At 32.0% G+C, this 17,065-nt stretch overlaps 2 protein-coding genes across 2 annotated transcripts; one reads left to right on the top strand and one right to left on the bottom strand.

Moving 5' to 3' along the window:
* The first annotated feature begins 7,068 nt into the window (after positions 1–7,068).
* On the top strand, positions 7,069–7,686 carry LOC104878447 (uncharacterized). The gene has a single exon (XM_059741901.1). The coding sequence runs from the start codon at positions 7,069–7,071 to the stop codon at positions 7,684–7,686; it is 618 nt and encodes a 205-aa protein (XP_059597884.1).
* Positions 7,687–12,955: 5,269 nt separating this feature from the next.
* Positions 12,956–15,472, bottom strand: LOC100253887 (flavonoid 3'-monooxygenase CYP75B137). The gene is made up of 2 exons (XM_002263824.5): positions 14,372–15,472; positions 12,956–13,705 (listed from the first exon to the last, which is right to left on the bottom strand). The coding sequence occupies exons 1-2, from the start codon at positions 15,344–15,346 to the stop codon at positions 13,088–13,090; spliced, it is 1,593 nt and encodes a 530-aa protein (XP_002263860.3). The 5' UTR covers positions 15,347–15,472; the 3' UTR covers positions 12,956–13,087.
* Positions 15,473–17,065: the final 1,593 nt, after the last annotated feature.

Genomic DNA, 17,065 nt, shown 5'->3' on the forward strand with positions numbered 1-17,065 from the left:
ATGTCAAATGATTTTTTTTTCTCCGTAATACTTCCACATTTTTTGCTTTTTAAATATGTTGGCTTCATAAAAAAATTTTGAATTTCAATTTTTTCCACAATTTTATATTTTCATATTTATTTATTTCAATTATTAATGAGCATTTTAAACATAAAATAATAATATATAATAAATTATCAATGAGAACAAATTTAATATAAAAATAAATACATAATAAACTACTACAAAAATAATATATGATGTCACTATTTATGGTGTCGCATTTAAAATAATGACACCATTGAACTTAAAATTTATAAAGGTGACACATCATATAAAAAATCTTCAATTAGGATAGTTAGATGATGCTAATTTCAGATGTACGGTGTTATTTTTTGGAAGTGACACCATATGAAATAAAAAGTTTTAAATTTTATAACTTAATGGGCCCTTTTTAAAAATAGTGAGTAGGAACAATTTATGAAAAGTCCATTGTTTCCATATATACATTAACTAATATAAAAGATCTTATTGCTTAACCCTAACCATCGTTTTCTTCTCCTTCTTCTCACACCCATGGTCGGCACACCCATAATTGATATTCTTTGTTTTGTAAAATCTCGGGTAAGTCAAAATCTCTTATCTACCATCTTCATTTTTTTTATTAATGCAAAAAACTTTGTTAGTATAATTGTTTTATATCTCTTGATTTAGTATATCTATGATGTGGGTTTTGTAAATGGTGTTTTTTATCGAGTTCCAGGGAAGTAAAAACTAGGTTTAACATTCTAACATATTTTTTGTTTCATTGCTAATAAGCCCCAAAACAAATGAAAACAAGAAAAATGAATTATTTTTAAAAATTTTGTCTAATTGAGAATGAGAGATACACTAGTTTGTAGTAATTTTTCACATGAAATAGTATTTTATTGAAGACTTGACTATATTTGATACTTTTTTCCACCGTGCTAGGAGCTTTTTGGTGAAGTCTAACAATAGAGATTGACATCTACTACAAGATGATACTCAATTAATCCAAAAGCACTTAAGTTATTTAGGGTTTTCTTTGGTTAACCTAAGAAAACATTCTCACTTTCTTTGTATTGAGTCACCTAAATAGAATAGAATATTGGGTATCAGAGTCGTAAAGGGTATTATAAATATGACTTTTTTTTTTTAGAGTCACCTACATGGAATGAATTATTGGTAGGTGAACAAAATATTGGAGTGATTGTAATAGTTGAATTAGTAAATGGAAGATAAGTGTATGTTGCTTTGTTTATTCTATAAAAACAATAATTTTAGTAGTTGAAATTTACATGTTTTGTTGTTTTATAAAAACAATAATTTTAGTATTTGAAATTTTAAAATGTGAATGAAATGCCTGAAAATATGTTTTGAAAAATAGGATAGTAATAAATGGAAAATAACTCATTTCCTAAAAATATTTTGATAAATTAAAATAATATGTGGTTAAAATATATTTTTGTGAAGGTATTTAAAAATGAATCAAAATATTAATAATTGTTATTTTGTTTGAAAATAATTTAGGAATATAAAATAATATTGGGGATAATTTTTGAGTTTAAATTGGGTTATAAATGGTTAATTTTTTTAGGACTGTCCTTTTTGAAAATAATCCAATGATAATTTTTTTAAATAAGAATGTTGAAAATAATTTTAAAAATAAAATTTTGTTGGTAATGATTTTTCTAAAAGTATTTTAGGCATAAATGGAAATTTCTTGTATGAAAATAAGAGAATTTATATATATATATATATATAATAGACATAAAAATAGACTTCTTTGATATTTAATAAACAAGTGAATTTTTCTCTAAAAAAAGAATAAAATAAGAATTTCTCTATATAATAAAATAATTTATATATGAGATAGTTTTCAATAAGAAAGTTTTGAAAATAAATTTGGGATAAAATATTTTTTAGTAAGTTTTGTTTAGATAATTCAAGAATAAAGTGGTTTATTAACTTTTCTTAAAAAATAACATTCTTCTTTCTTTTTTGAATTGATCAATTTTTTTAGAAATAAAATTGTTAGATTCTATTTTTTGTAAATGTTTAAGAAATTCTAAAAAATTCTTTAAAAATGAAATGACCTTTCTACCACATTCCTTGTAATAAATAATTGTTTTTTTATTATACATATTGTAAAGTAAAAAAAAAAAAGTCTTTGTTTAGTTAACCTAAGAAGACATTCCTACTTTTCTTTGCGTTGAGAGTCACCTAAATGGAATAAAATATTCAATATCATAGGAGAGTAAAAAGTATTATAGAAATGATTTTGTTGAGAGAGTTATCTAAATGGAATGAGATATTGGTAGGTGAATAAAATATTATGGTGATTGTAATAGTTGACTTAGTGAGTGGAGGAGAAGTGTATGCTTCTTTGTTTATTCTATAAAAACAATAATTTTAGTAGTTGAAAACGTGTATGAAATGACTGAAAATATTTTTTGAAAAATAAGAAAATAATAAATGGATAATAGCTCATTTCCTAAAAATCTTTTGATAAATTAAAATAACTTGCAGTTAAAATATATTCTTATGAAAGTATTTAAAAATGAACCAATATATTAATAATTTTTATTTTGTTTAAAAATAATTTAATAGTAAAAAAATAATACTGAGTTCAAATATGACTACTTTGTTATGAGATTCATTAAAGAAATAATTGTTGATTTTACAGTTATTGCATCAAAGGTTTTACTCATTTAATGAATTGTACATAATTTCATACTTTCAATTATTGTGATATTAATGTTATTCTCATTTGATTTCAGTTTGATGACAAATAAAACATATTCTCAAGTAGAATTTGATGAAATTAGAGAAAAATAGATTACTTTTGTGTTATAACTAATCATGAATCATATTGATGTATTGTGATCATTCATGGTAATTCCCTTAGTTGTTATATGATTGAATTTTCCATTGATATTGTATAACATTACTTATTCTTTACGAACTATTTTTATACCAAAATGAGAAAAAGGAAAAAGAAAAAGAAAACATTAGTACTTAGATTTGTTTATTGTTTATAGCATCACATTTTTATTTTCAATAAGAACTCTAAAACTCATTAAACTATGAAATGCAGGTATACACTCTTGGGAGGACAATATGAAGAATAAAAAGAAAGGAGAAAGAGGCAACAAGATTTAGGTTTTTAGATATGACTCTTATGTCATACATTATAGGACATAAATGTTACTTTATTTGGAATTGAGAATTTTGGGTTTTTGGATGCAACTCTTGTGTCATTTTATGGTTAGCCGGTTTTATGCATATGAAATGCAAGTATACATGAATGTTGGGAAGCTTAACATTTCTAAATCATGTTTTAATGTGTATTCACTTTTCTTTTTTAGTTTTGGTGGGTTTGATGTGTTTGATGTACTATCATTTTGTGAACATTTGATATACAAATATTATTGGATGATGTAATATGTTACAAATTAATTCATAAGCATTATGAAAATATAAGTTAAATGTAATATGATTATTATATTTATGGACAATTTACATAGGTTAGTCTTATTTATTAATAAGCATTACACAAATCTACAAACTAATCAACAGAAAACAACCATATCTTCTATAATCATTTACAATAATGTGACACCATAAATTAAAGGTGATACATTTAACGTGACACCATAACTCAAAGATGATGCATTTAATATGACACCTTATATATCTCATACAACTCTATATCAAATTAAGCATTACTAAAAATATATGGTGTCTCTTCTGAATGTGTCACCATTTATCTACTTTGGTGTCGCTTCCAAGTACGTCACCAATTGATACCCTCTATGGTGTCAGTGGATAAGGTGACGCTATGTTGTAGTGACACCCTATGTTTATAGTGACTTATTATAAATGTCACCATATATCTTTTTCCTTGTAGTTAACATATTTAGAGATTTAGGATATAAAATTTTTTATATTCCTAAAACACAAGATTTTTTATTTTATAAATTTTATTATATTTTTAATATTTTTAAATTTTTATGTCAAAATCAGAATTGATGATTATGATTTTAATTTTTTGTTTATAGATTTAACTTGACAGCAATTTAAACTTTTTTTTGGGTTACAATATTTAATATTTTTAATTAAAAAATATAAAAACTTGTTTGTGGTTTTAACATTTAATATTTTGCTTTGTTAAAATTTGAAATTGTTTATTTATATAAAATAAAAATAAAATATATTTTTCATTAAAAAAATATATTTAATCATTTATATTATTTTCTCTTAATTTTGTTAAAAAATAAAAATTTTGTTGCGCGTCCATCAACATAACTCTTGAAAAAGAGAATATCAGACTTTTAAAATATATATATCACTCTTTTATGAAAAAAAAAAAAAAAAAAGTAACACAGACATGTATTAAGAGCATCACTATAATGGAAATGATATATCATTATTCTTTGGTTTATTTTAAGATATTCAAAAAAAATTTAAAAAAATTAATATAAATAATTAAATATTTTAATGAAAAATATATGTTATTTTTATTTTATATAATAAAAAATTAAAAATTTTAACAAATCAAAATAGTAGAACCATAACCAAGTTTTTATCTTCTTTAATTAAAATTATTAAACATTTTTATCAAGAAAAAAAAAAGTTAAAACCACCACAAATTTACATGTCTTTAAGTAAAAAGTTAAATTTATTTATTATGTATTTATTTTTATTTTATTTTTTCTTATTAATGATTTATTATATGTTATTATTATTATTTTATATTTAAAGTATTCATAAATAATTAAAATAAAAAAATGAAAAAGTAGAAAATAAAATAAAATTAAAAATATTTTATGAGAATGTGTTAGTGTCGTATTATAAAATAGAGAAAAAAAATAAAAATAATGTTGCATGTTGATGATCACATGTCAAGTTTAAAAACACTAATAAACATGATTAGAAAAAATAAAATCATATGATATGATTGATTATCACATGTCAATTTTCTTATAAAAAAAAAAACAATAATGAGTCTTTTCAATTATCATGTCAATTTAAAATTTAAAAAAGGAAAATTATGGTAGTTGACAGCGGAAAAGATAAAATGTGAAGGATAATGTTGAAATTTTGTTTGAATTATTCTTAGTGTATGCTTTTCATGTTACTTTTTAAAAGTTATTAAAAAATTTATATTTTTGTTTGTTAGTGAACGTATACACTATTGCCCTTTTTTTTTTATATATATATTTGAAAAATCAATCTAATATGAATCATGTTGAGGCTTGAGTACAAGGGATGGGCTGTGACACGCTTGCACCTTGAAAGTTACAAATTTAAAATAAAATAATATGATTGCTTTCAAAGAAAGTTATAATAAGTAAAAGATATAAGTAAAATAATACAATATTTTGTAAAATTAAAAAATAATAGGATATATACCTTAAAATAATTTTCTTTCATTTTAAGTTTAAGTACTTGAGGTATTTTATTTAATACAATTTAAAATATTAAGGTACTTATATTTATCCATGATTTAATTTGATAATACTAAAAATAAAATAAATATTATTATTTTTAAATTCTTTACATATTTTAAATGTTTATAATTATTTTTAATGTTATAATATATAAATTATATATTTATAATATCATTGATTGAATCACGATTTAATCATCGATCCAATCATTAAACTATGTAACTCAATTAACTATATAATTATAAAATATTGAAAAAGCCAAACTCTACAAAAAAAAATTAAGATTAAGATTAATGGTTATAGCCTAGGTGAGGACTTTACTTTTTGTTGGTGTTGCTATACGTATATGGTTACAAGTAAATATGTAAATATATTCGTATTGTTGTACGTATATGATTACAAGTAAAAACGTAAATATATCCTACGTGCCACTCAAACTCCAATGGGTTTTCCTAAATGGAAGGGTCTCGGTGTATTGCCCACACGTTAACAAAGATTCGAACCCCCTTTGGAATGGTATAACCTCCAACAACGCATGTTTCACTTGGGTAATGCGGAACCATTAGAGGGAGCATTGGGTGCAACCGCATAGCCTCTTTCATCACTGCAGATAAATATGGTAATTTATAAATGTGAGACTCTTCTACTATGCTATCCTTGCCAACTACCACGTCTAATTCTTGCTGTGCCTTCTTCATCACTTCTGGTTTGTTCATCATGTCAGCAATGGCAAATTTAAGTGTATTAGATGTGCTGTCAGTTCCGCCCACCACCATGCCCTGTGCGTCTGTGACAACAATGATGATCAAAATGTGATAAGAGTAATGCCATATTGTTTTTAATATATCCTATTTAATAATTCAAAAGGTAGATGAAAGTGGGAAAGTGGTACCGTGAGCAAGGCCTTGACATGGGCCATTTTTAACGGCGTCTTGGAATCTCCTTCATCCTTGAGATTCAAGAGAAACTGCAGAAATCCTTCCCTGCTTTGCCTTCTATGCTCCCACCTTCTTTATCCATCTTCACCCTTTGTGCAATTATTGGATCGAACACCCCATCAAGCTTCGTAGCCAATGCAAAACTTTCACTTTGACAATTACTTGGGACATTTTAGAATCACCCATGAACACTTTTTCCTCTCTTTCCTTTGTAATGGTATAAGAAGTGAATGCACATATGTTTCCACATATGTGCCTTGTAGCTCTAATTAAAGTCTACACACCCAGTCCTTTACACTAGTGACCATGCTGTTGAATTTTGACTTAGTATTTGCTGGAATTTGAATTTTGAATATTGCAGCTGGAGTCTTGCACAAAATCTGCAATATCTAGATATTTTCTTATTTTTATTTGGTCAAGATTTGGTTTCTATTTTATAGGAAGTAGTTGTTCATCATCTAGTAGCTTGATTTTCTGCTATTCTAATGTCATTTAAGTTACAAGTTCATATATAAATTCAGCACTCTTCATCAATAAAATTAGAGCTCTGGCAGCCCAAAAATATATATTTTGTATAAGTATTTAATCTTATACCAACAAAGTGGTATCAGAGCCATAGTTATCTTGAGGGGCCAGTGAGGTGAGTGAACCCAAACACCTTCTAAAATCATTTAGCAATGGAAGAGTCAAGTCTCACAGTTGCACCATCAGTTCTTGATGGAGACAATTATGAAACTTGGGCTATTAGAATGACAGTTCATCTACAAGCACTTGATGTTTGGGAAGCAGTGGAAGAAAATTATGAAGTTCCTCCCCTAGGAGCCAATCCAACTCTGACTCAAATGAAGTTGCATAAAGAAAGAAGGACAAGAAAGGCTAAAGCGAAAGCTTGCTTGTTTGCTGCAGTTTCACCATCAATTTTCATCAAAATCATGAAAATTGATTCAGCTGCAGAAATTTGGGAGTATCTCAAGGAGGAATACAAAGGAGATGAAAGAATCAAGAACATGCAGGTGATGAACTTGATTCAAGAATTTGAAATGAAGAAAATGAGGGAGTCTGATGCTGTTAAAGACTATGTTGCACAACTTCTTTCAATAGCAGACAAAGTTAGGCTGCTTGGAAAAGAATTTTCCAATGAGAAGATTGTTCAAAAGATATTGGTTACACTTCCTGAGAAATATGAAGCTACAATTTCCTCTTTGGAGAATTCAAAAGATCTGTCAACTATTAGCTTGACAGAATTATTACATTCCTTGGAGGCTGTGGAACAAAGAAGACTCATGAGAAACTAGTGCAGCAGTTGACTATTGCCAGGAGGAGCAATTGTTTGCAGCAACGTGTTTTGCTAATAAAAGCACCTCTAAAAGTTGGCTTGTGGATAGTGGTTGTACAAACCACATGACAAATAATCAAGATCTTTTTAGAGAACTTGATAGAACAATTATTTCCAAAGTCAGAATTGGAAATGGTGAGTATATTCCAGTGAAAGGCAAAGGAACGGTTGCTATCGAAAGCCAAACAGGTTTGAAACTCATTTATGATGTTTTGTTTGTGCCTGACATTGACCAAAACTTACTCAGTGTTGGACAGCTCGTTGAGAAAGAATTTAAAGTTTATTTTGAAGATAGGAATTGCATTATCAAGGATGCTGAAGGCAAAGAGGTGTTCAACATAAAAATGAAGGGCAAGAGTTTTGCCTTGAATTTACTGGAAGATGAGCATACTGCTATTTTACAACAAGATAGCACAACAATGTTTTGGGACAGAAGGGTCGAGCACTTTCATCATGATGATGTGCTCTACATGAAGAAAAATCAAATAGCTGAAGGACTTCCTGACTTAGAAAAAGATCTTCCTATATGTGCTACTTGTCAATATGGGAAGCAAACTAAACTTCCCTTTCCAAAGAAAATATCCTGGAGAGCAACCCAAAAACTGCAACTGGTGCATACTGATGTTGGTGGATCTCAAAAAATGCCATCCTTGAAATGGAATGCAAACAATGTTTGGTGGATCTCAAAAAATGCCATCCTTGAAATGGAATGCAAACAATTTTGGGCTAAAACTGCAAGTAGAGCAGTATATTTTCTGAACATATTGCCAACAAAAGTGTTAAAGAAGCAGACCCCTTTCGAAGTTTGGTTTGAGTGTCTACGTGCAAGACTTGGAGTTTGCATCTACGAAGTCAAGGAGGAGTGTTGAATTTTGACTTAGTATTTGCTGGAATTTGAATTTTGAATATTGCAGCTGGAGTCTTGCACAAAATCTACAACATCTAGATATTTTCTTATTTTTATTTGGTCAAGATTTGGTTTCTATTTTATAGGAAGTAGTTGTTCATCATCTAGTAGCTTGATTTTCTGCTATTCTAATGTCATTTAAGTTACAAGTTCATGTATAAATTCAGCACTCTTCATCAATAAAATTAGAGCTCCGGCAGCCCAAAAATATATATTTTGTATAAGTATTTAATCTTATACCAACACATGCTCATCTTAAAGAATACTATAACAGCAATCACCTTTGTTTCTGTCAAGTTTGCTCTAAGGTTAGATTTTTCATATCTCTTCTTATAGCAACACTATGCTATATGATAGTCCAACTTACCACAAACAAAGTCATTACCCACCTTTTTTATAGTTTGGTTCTAAACCTTATTCGTTGTGTTGGGTTTGGTCTTAGAGTTTCGCTTTTTGGATCTAGGTTTTCTTCTACCACAAGAGTTTTTGAGGATAGTTCTTTGGCTTTTTCTACTTTGCCCCTATTTATGTTCTATTCCTTAATCTAAATATAAATTATGAGATCTTATAGGGATATTTATTTTTTTTTATGCTTCATGTCATTTTTGTAGTCTTTCTAGGAATCTCTGGTGGCATCTTAATCAAGTACCCAACCACAAAAGATTCAAGTAGTTTTATGTAGTCATTAGTTAAGTCTTTAATTAGCAAGTAATAGTCATAAATTTGAGATGATACATCTTTATCCTTGATTATTTAGAATTTTCTAAAATTCTTTATGACATATTACTGAGCTCCTAAATCTTCCTAAACTTATTGTTTATTCATAGCATCCCAAATGTCTTTGACCATCTTGTATTGATAGAAGACATTAAATAGCTCATTTGAAGAGTATGCTAAGGATGACAATATCTAACTTATTTTCAATTTCCCAGGTAGGCAAAATTTCATAATTATCCTCAAATTTTGGGTCAGTCAAAACATGTTCCAAGATCACAATATCAATTGCAAAAAATACCCTTTCTTACTATCTCATAAAGAATATCCTACTAAAAGGATCAATCTTATAGGTATCATGAAGAGTGTGAACTAAGGAAGTGTACATAAATTGACTCTACTTTAAGATTATTGGTTCATGAATGTCTAAAACTTGAAACTCATAGAAAGTTAACCGAGCCCAAAACACAATAAATAGGAGACTTAAGGGGATTGAGTTGGAATAGTGGTTAAGTCACATGACATAGTATTATCCTTAAAGTATATTCACCTCCTCAATGTATCAACTTCGATGCAGTGGAGAATCAATGTCCTACCTCTAGGATTCAATAGTCAAAGACCTCACCTTAGTTGCACTTTGTTGGCAAGGTATAATACAACTTAGAACACTTATTCAAATTTCCTCCTATTGAAATAAAAGGGGTTGCAATAAGATTGCAACACAGAATTGAATGATAATAGTAGAATCAGATAAAAGAATACTTGATGCAACAATGGTAGACAGGGATGCTTAGTTATTAGTTACAACAACTGTTCGGCTATTAGCTATAAGGAATGAGCACAAGGTGGTGAGGAATGCTAGGTATAGGTAAGGAGCATAGGGGTGGTAAGGAATGCTAGGTGCAAGGAAGGAGCACAAAAAAGAAAGCTAGAAAGAGATCGCAAAGAGAGAAAGAGAAATTGTAGAGAATACATGAATAAGATATTTTGATGGGAGGACCAACTTATTGGTAGATACTCTCCTAGAGGGTCAAAACAATAATAAAGGTGGAACAATCATAATAAAAAATAAATAAATAAATAAATAGGGTTGTAAATAGGTTTAAATAGTATAAAATAAGTAAATGGAAGTTAAATCAATTAATTTCACACGTTACAAACATCTACTTGATGCAAAAAGTTGAATGAAAAAACTACAATGAAAGAGTGAAGATTTGGTCTAAAACTAAATAAATGAAATTTAGTTTTCACTTTGCAAAAAATTATTAGACACACGTTAAAGTTTTCCATATTATAACATCTTAAATCCAAAAGGGCTTAAACCTCTCAATTCCAAATGGGCTTAAAAGTGTGTTTGAGAATAATGGTTGAAAGTGTTTCTAATATTTCTAATAATTAAAAAATAAAAATTTTTAAATATTAGAGATGATAGAAATACTTTCTAGAATTACTATCGAACACAATTTAAAAAATAAAAATTTTTAAATATTAAAAATTATAAAAACACTTCTTAAAATCATTATCAAACACATTTTAAACCTGGAGCGTGGATTCTTTCTTCCTCCCACGAGTCTAAGAAACTAAGGGAATTGAAAACAATATAAACCCAAAAAGTCATTCCTTGCCAAGGGATCGAAGTTTTTTTCAATCAAATACACACTCACACACTCACTCAAGTACACAGCCTTCCAACACAAAGCACCCAACAGCGTAGACCACCCTTAACATCCTCAATTCTGGGCCGTGCTTCGTACGCACTACGTCGGAGTTGTCGGTGGCCAAGCTCACGTTCGGTAGAATCTTTTGAGAATTTGGAGGGCGAGGTAAGGTGAGCTCACTACCACGCACACCTGGGTCCCCAGCCGGATTTGGAGGATGGGTCCATAGGCTCCACCCGAATCGATGGAGTGGGAGTGCACCTCTTTTAGGGGGAACAGTAGGTGGCAAAACAGTGGTAGGCTGTGTTGGGCCCGTTGGAAGTGGTGAGCTGGACTTGTTGATAAAGGCCCATTTGTACCAAGAGTTGGAAAGGCTGACTATAGCTACTGTAAGGCTGAGGGAACCAAGTCATAGATGCGGTTGCTACCATGACAATGCATTGGACATTAAAGTTACGTATTTCTCAACAAAATATGAGATGGGTCTCATGGTATTGGCTGGTTCTCTGGTCATCTCAGAGCTCAACAGCCAACGTGCCTTCAAGGAAATTGACTTTACTCTCAAACTTAATTTTTTAAGCACTAGTGCTCACTGCTTTATTAATTTGCTTACTTCAACACAAACACCCCGAGTTTTTAAAAACATGTATCACATATTTTTTTAAAAGCATTGATAACATTTTTTTTCTCCCTTCTGAAACTACTTGACCTTTTTTAAAATCCATGTGTACCTAAACATAAGGTGCATGAGGGATCGAGGGAGTTGCCATCCCATCCTACTTTTGTCTGTTACGCCCCTTGGCATCTGTCACCTAAGATGCCCTTTTAATCTTTTTTTAGTCAGAGCGGAAGCCTTGCTAGACATATTAGATACAGTTGAAAATTTTGGCAAATTAATCTAATAAATTTTCTAAATTTCCTCAGTAATTACTACATGTTAGTTTTGATCAAATTTATGGGTGCTGAAACGACCAAGTTTCCATTTCTTATTTCTTTGCATGTATGGGCCTTTTGTACAGCCACGTGGTGGATTGCGCAGCGGATTTTTGACCTTTCCATCTGAATTCAAAACATCTTTTGACCCAGGGGTAAAAGGGGTCAGCTTTCTCGCTCGATTTTAGTGCCCGGAAGTTGTTCAATTTCAGGTTTCCTATTTGGGAGGCGGTGGGTTCATGGTGTACCATTTTTTGGTACCTCCAGGTAGTAATAAATTATAGCACCAAAGGATTATATGATATTAAATGGCTTTAATAGGCTGCAATCTGCATTCGAATTCAACTTGCGGGTTGCAAGACAAATGGTTAAGTATATAAGACAAATATACACCTTGTATTCCTTGAAGCTTTGTGGAAAAGAATCTGGACCCCTTGATACTCTAGGTCGAGTTTAAAACAAAAGAGGAAATTTTAATATTGTTTATGGTTATTTTTCCTTATAAATAAAAAAATAAAATAATTTTATAAATATATTTGTAAACGAATATATTTATTATTTATAAAACCACGACATCAGCCCTATGAGAAGTTCTGAAGTGTGTGCCAAATAGTTGATGCTGCTGACCTTCCTTTTTTTTCTTTTTTCTTTTATTCCCTATCCCTCTGTTTATACATGTATGTACAATTTTCCTCCCTTTTCCCAACAACCAAACGCGGGGAAATGTTCAACAAGACCCAAATAAAGAAAAATCCAGCCCAAACCCTCTCAATAAACGAATGATTTTTTATTTTTTGGGGATATATATAAATATATTTGTGAAATCACTTTCAATGGAAGCACCGTAAATCCCAAGCAGCTTGCCTACTTGAGGATTCAGAGCAAGATTAAAACCTTCATAGGACAATTTTTCATTTTCTTTCTTTTCTTGCCTCTTTGGTTTTGTTTTGTTTCATTTAAAGCCTCGATTCAATAACAAAACCCAGAGCAAAACCAGTGAATTAGAAAGCAGAGAGTAAGAAGCAACTCAACATGATGATTATTACTTATGAGAAGAAAGGATAAGCTTCAACTATTTTCATGGCTTGAGTTAACAAGTTTATCGACATGATTAATAAGCATAAACATATTCAAAACCATTTTCCAGCCTACTTATAGAGTGCTGCATCAGATAACCTGGGAGTGGGAATTGCCACCAGAGGCACCTTCTTCTTCAAAACAATTCCAAACTTTTCCGAAAGATCTAATTTGCCCTCCGGTAATTTCCAATGGAAAGAATGCAACAGCGTTGCCAGGGAAAACATCGTCATTCTCTCTGCCATTGCTATACCTGCACATATTCTTCTCCCTGAACCAAACGGAAAATAACTGAAGTCATTTCCACTGTAGTCCCATGCCCCCCTCAAAAACCTCTCTGGATCAAACTCCATTGGGTTTTTCCAGATGGAAGGGTCCCTATGAATCGCCCATACGTTAATAAACACACGAGCCCCCTTTGGAATGGAAAAACCTCCGACAATGCAGGGTTCACTTGGGCAGTGAGGGACTAATAGTGGGAGTGCTGGGTGCAGGCGCAGAGTCTCTTTCATCACTGCATATAAATACGGTAGTTTTTGGATGTGAGACTCTTCTACCATGTTATCTTTGCCGACCACCGCCTCCAATTCTTGTTCCACTTTTTTCATCACTTCTGGTTTGTTCATGATCTCAGCCATTGCAAATTCAACTGTGTTGGAGGTCGTATCTGTTCCACCCACCACCATATCCTGTGCGCATATTACAATAACAATGACATCAATCTAATCCTAAAAGAAAAAGCACGTGAAAATATAAAATTGCCCTCATTTTGTTCGATTTCTAATCTTAATAATCTTCCACTTCAAATTTATCTACAAACGTCGCCCTTGAAGAGCGACCATCCATGGCTGTTGCAACAACTTGCAGCATTCATGCGCCCCCCCCCACCCCCACTCATGACTGTCGGTTCGGGTTCTTCTTCTTCCTACTTCAAATTCATAAAAAGAATAAATAAATAAACCCGAAGTGACAGCCAACGGCCATGGTTTCTTCTTTTGGCATTATAAAAACAATCTCCCTGTTTTTTCACCAATAATTTAACTAGAGCTGGTTTGGTAACTGAGAAAGTGAAGAAGAAAATTTAAACTATTAGTTGTTCATTTTCTCTTGTTTTATGCAAACCCCAGAAATATTGACACTCAGAATATAACCTGAACGGTTTTAAGTACTGCTTGACCAGTGAGAAAATAGAAGAAAAAGGGAACGAGAAAAGAATAGAGGAGTTGGATTGCTCAAACCTTAACTCACCCCAGCATAAACCTAAATTTGAACTCAACAGAAGAAAAGGAAAAGGGAAGTAAAACACAAGGACTAACTAATTAAAAACAAAAGAGAATAAAGGGAGAGGAAGATACCATGAGAAGGGCCTTTAGGTGTGTCATGGTGAAAGGCGTTTTGGAATCTCCTTCATCCTTGAGCTTCAACAGATACTGTAGAAAATCCTTTCCTCCTCCGCTTCCACCTTCTTTATCCATCTCCATCCTTTGTTCAATTATTGAATTGAAAATCCCATCAAACCTCAGTGCTAATCCCTTCATCTGTTTCTTTATGCCCTGCAAATCAAATCGGGCCAGACTCGAATAAAAATCAGATATGTTTGGCTTCCCCAACAGCTCCGTCATCTCCGTCACTACTTGCCTGAACTCCGCTCCGAGGCTTGTCCTCTCTTCACCCTTCACCGTCCCACCCCACAACATGCTTGTTATCACGTTCAGAACCGTCAAAAACGTTTGCTCCCCGATGTTCACCGGCGACCCCGCCTGACTGTACAAGTGACTGACCGTCTGACGGATCTCACGATGGCGGAGGGCGTAGACGGAGTCCAGAGTGGTGCTGCTAAGCATCTCGCGCACACACACCTTTCTTAGCATCCTCCACTCCGGCCCGTACGGGGTCCACACTATGTCGGAGCCTCCGTACGCCGCCTCGAGGGCCGCCTCTGGCACATCGCGGTTGGCGAAGGTGACGTCCTGGTCTTTGAGCACTTCACGGGTCAGCGCCGGTGAGCTCACCACCACGCCGACCTTGGACCCGAGACGAAGCTGCAGGATTGGGCCATAGATGCGGGCGAGGTCAGCGAAGTAGGAGTGGAGCTCCGGGTCCAGGAACGGGAGGTGACCGAGGAGAGGCAGCCCGCGTGGCCCCGGAGGCGGTGGTGCGGCACCCTGCTTCTTGATGAAAACCCATGCGCACCAATAGATGGCAAGGAAGATTAAGGCTAAAGCGAGGGTCACTCGCGTAAGTTCGTCGCTGCTGTTGCTGCTTTCCCACCACAACGACCATTCTCTGGATGATGTTAGTTTCCTGAGAAAATCTGAGATGGGTTTCATGGTGTATGAGTATTGGGCACGTGGATATCTTTAAGATGGCAGTGATACAGTGCTATCCTGCGGCAGTGGTTACTAATTGCCAACGCTAGCCTCCATTTATAGCTAGCCGGTAAATCCAATTTGTCAGATAGTACCGGTAGTAACGGGGACATTTCTTAACTTGGGTTGGTGGGCAGAAATAGCTAAACGAAGGCCCCATAAATGTACAATTTTATGAATGAAATTTGAGAAAATTGAAATTTGAGTTTAAAAACATAATGTCTTTTGGTAAATAAATCAGTCTAGAATCATCATGTTAGTTTCGATTTTAAAAATAAATTGTTTAATAATCGAATTTTAGTCAAATAAAATTTAATATGTTGAATTTTTTTAATGACTTTATTATTTTTTAAAATATAAAAACATAAGTTAATTAATACTAAAATTTCTGAAAACAAAATTATTCAACAATTATCATGTTAGTTAATCCTCTAAACCAATTTTACTTTGAGAAATTTTGGAATTACTTGACTTATTTTTTGAATTCCAAATTATTTTTTAAAATTAATATACTCGTGAAAGAATCAAACACAATCCAAACAAAACCTCATTTGATTTTAAAATGAATATACTCTTTGTCTATGCATTATGACACATGTATTACTCCTATTGTAGAAATAAAAATCACTCATGAGTTCGTTAATTAAACAAAAGAGTTTTGAATTAGGATTAATTTTATTTTTTGTCCCTACATTTTGAGCTAAATACACTTAAATATCCCTTCTTATTTATGATTTTTATTGACACCTATATAAGGGTAGTTGATGAGATTTCAAATTTATTATTTTATCCTTTAATCTCATTTATTTATAATTTAAGTTCCTTAGATTATATAATTAACATCCTCATTTATTATATATTTTATAGATTGTTAAATGAGACACCCATTTCAATACTTAGATTTTTCAAATTTTTATATTTAGAAATCTTGGTGAACTTGTCAGAAGTCTTTTTGACTTTGGTACCCAGAGTTAGAAGATAGGGAGTATGTTTGTCCTCACTTGCGATGAAGATCTACCAGCGAAGATTCGGTCTTGAGATTTGCTGTCTGGGTGAAATGAGAGGCACATCCATGGGCTTTGACTTTTATAGTTGGTTCATGCGGGCAAAACTCAATTTCGATCATGAATCTCAATTATTTAATTTTGTATCTAGCTCATTTCTAGGATGAGCTCTCAAGACAACGGTTGGAGAATGTGGAAAATAGATTCATCCGCCATTAGAGGGAGTCGTTATAGACTAAGAGGGGCTGTCATGATCTTGACGGTGTCCAGCTTGTGAATATTGAACAGTGAGATGATGATGTTTTCTATGGTGAAGCGAATGAAGATATAAGAAAATACAAAAGCGCCGTGGTGCTCAAATGATTAGACTTCTCGATAATGAAAGAAAGAATAGAAAAAACCGATGGCAGCAACAATGATGATAACAACAAAGACGAAAGGCAGCACCCAGTGCAGCACAACCCTTTTCATTTCAGTGTGTGCGCTTGATGCATCATTCTACTAATCTAGAACAAAATTAATGAAAATATGCTCTAGTTTCTCTGCTTTTCATCTCCTTTAGGTTTGTGGCCTATTAAGGGAAGGGTAAGGACTGGCAGATATCTTAAGCACCTGCCCCATTCCCATCCCTACTCTCCTATAATTTCCCTTTTAACAACTGCGTTCATAGTCTTTA

The sequence above is a fragment of the Vitis vinifera genome, chromosome 2 (assembly GCF_030704535.1).
Source record: "Vitis vinifera cultivar Pinot Noir 40024 chromosome 2, ASM3070453v1".
Taxonomy (NCBI): Eukaryota; Viridiplantae; Streptophyta; class Magnoliopsida; order Vitales; family Vitaceae; genus Vitis; species Vitis vinifera.

What these genes read in the sequence shown, in the direction of transcription:
- LOC104878447 (XM_059741901.1), top strand. Translation starts at nt 7,069, where the DNA reads ATGGAAGAGTCAAGTCTCACAGTTGCACCATCAGTTCTTGATGGAGAC.
- LOC100253887 (XM_002263824.5), bottom strand. Translation starts at nt 15,346, where the DNA reads ATGAAACCCATCTCAGATTTTCTCAGGAAACTAACATCATCCAGAGAA. An exon ending in ACCTAAAGGCCCTTCTCATG is followed by an intron (nt 13,706 to 14,371) that starts GTATCTTCCTCT and finishes ATATGCGCACAG; the next exon opens with GATATGGTGGTGGGTGGAAC.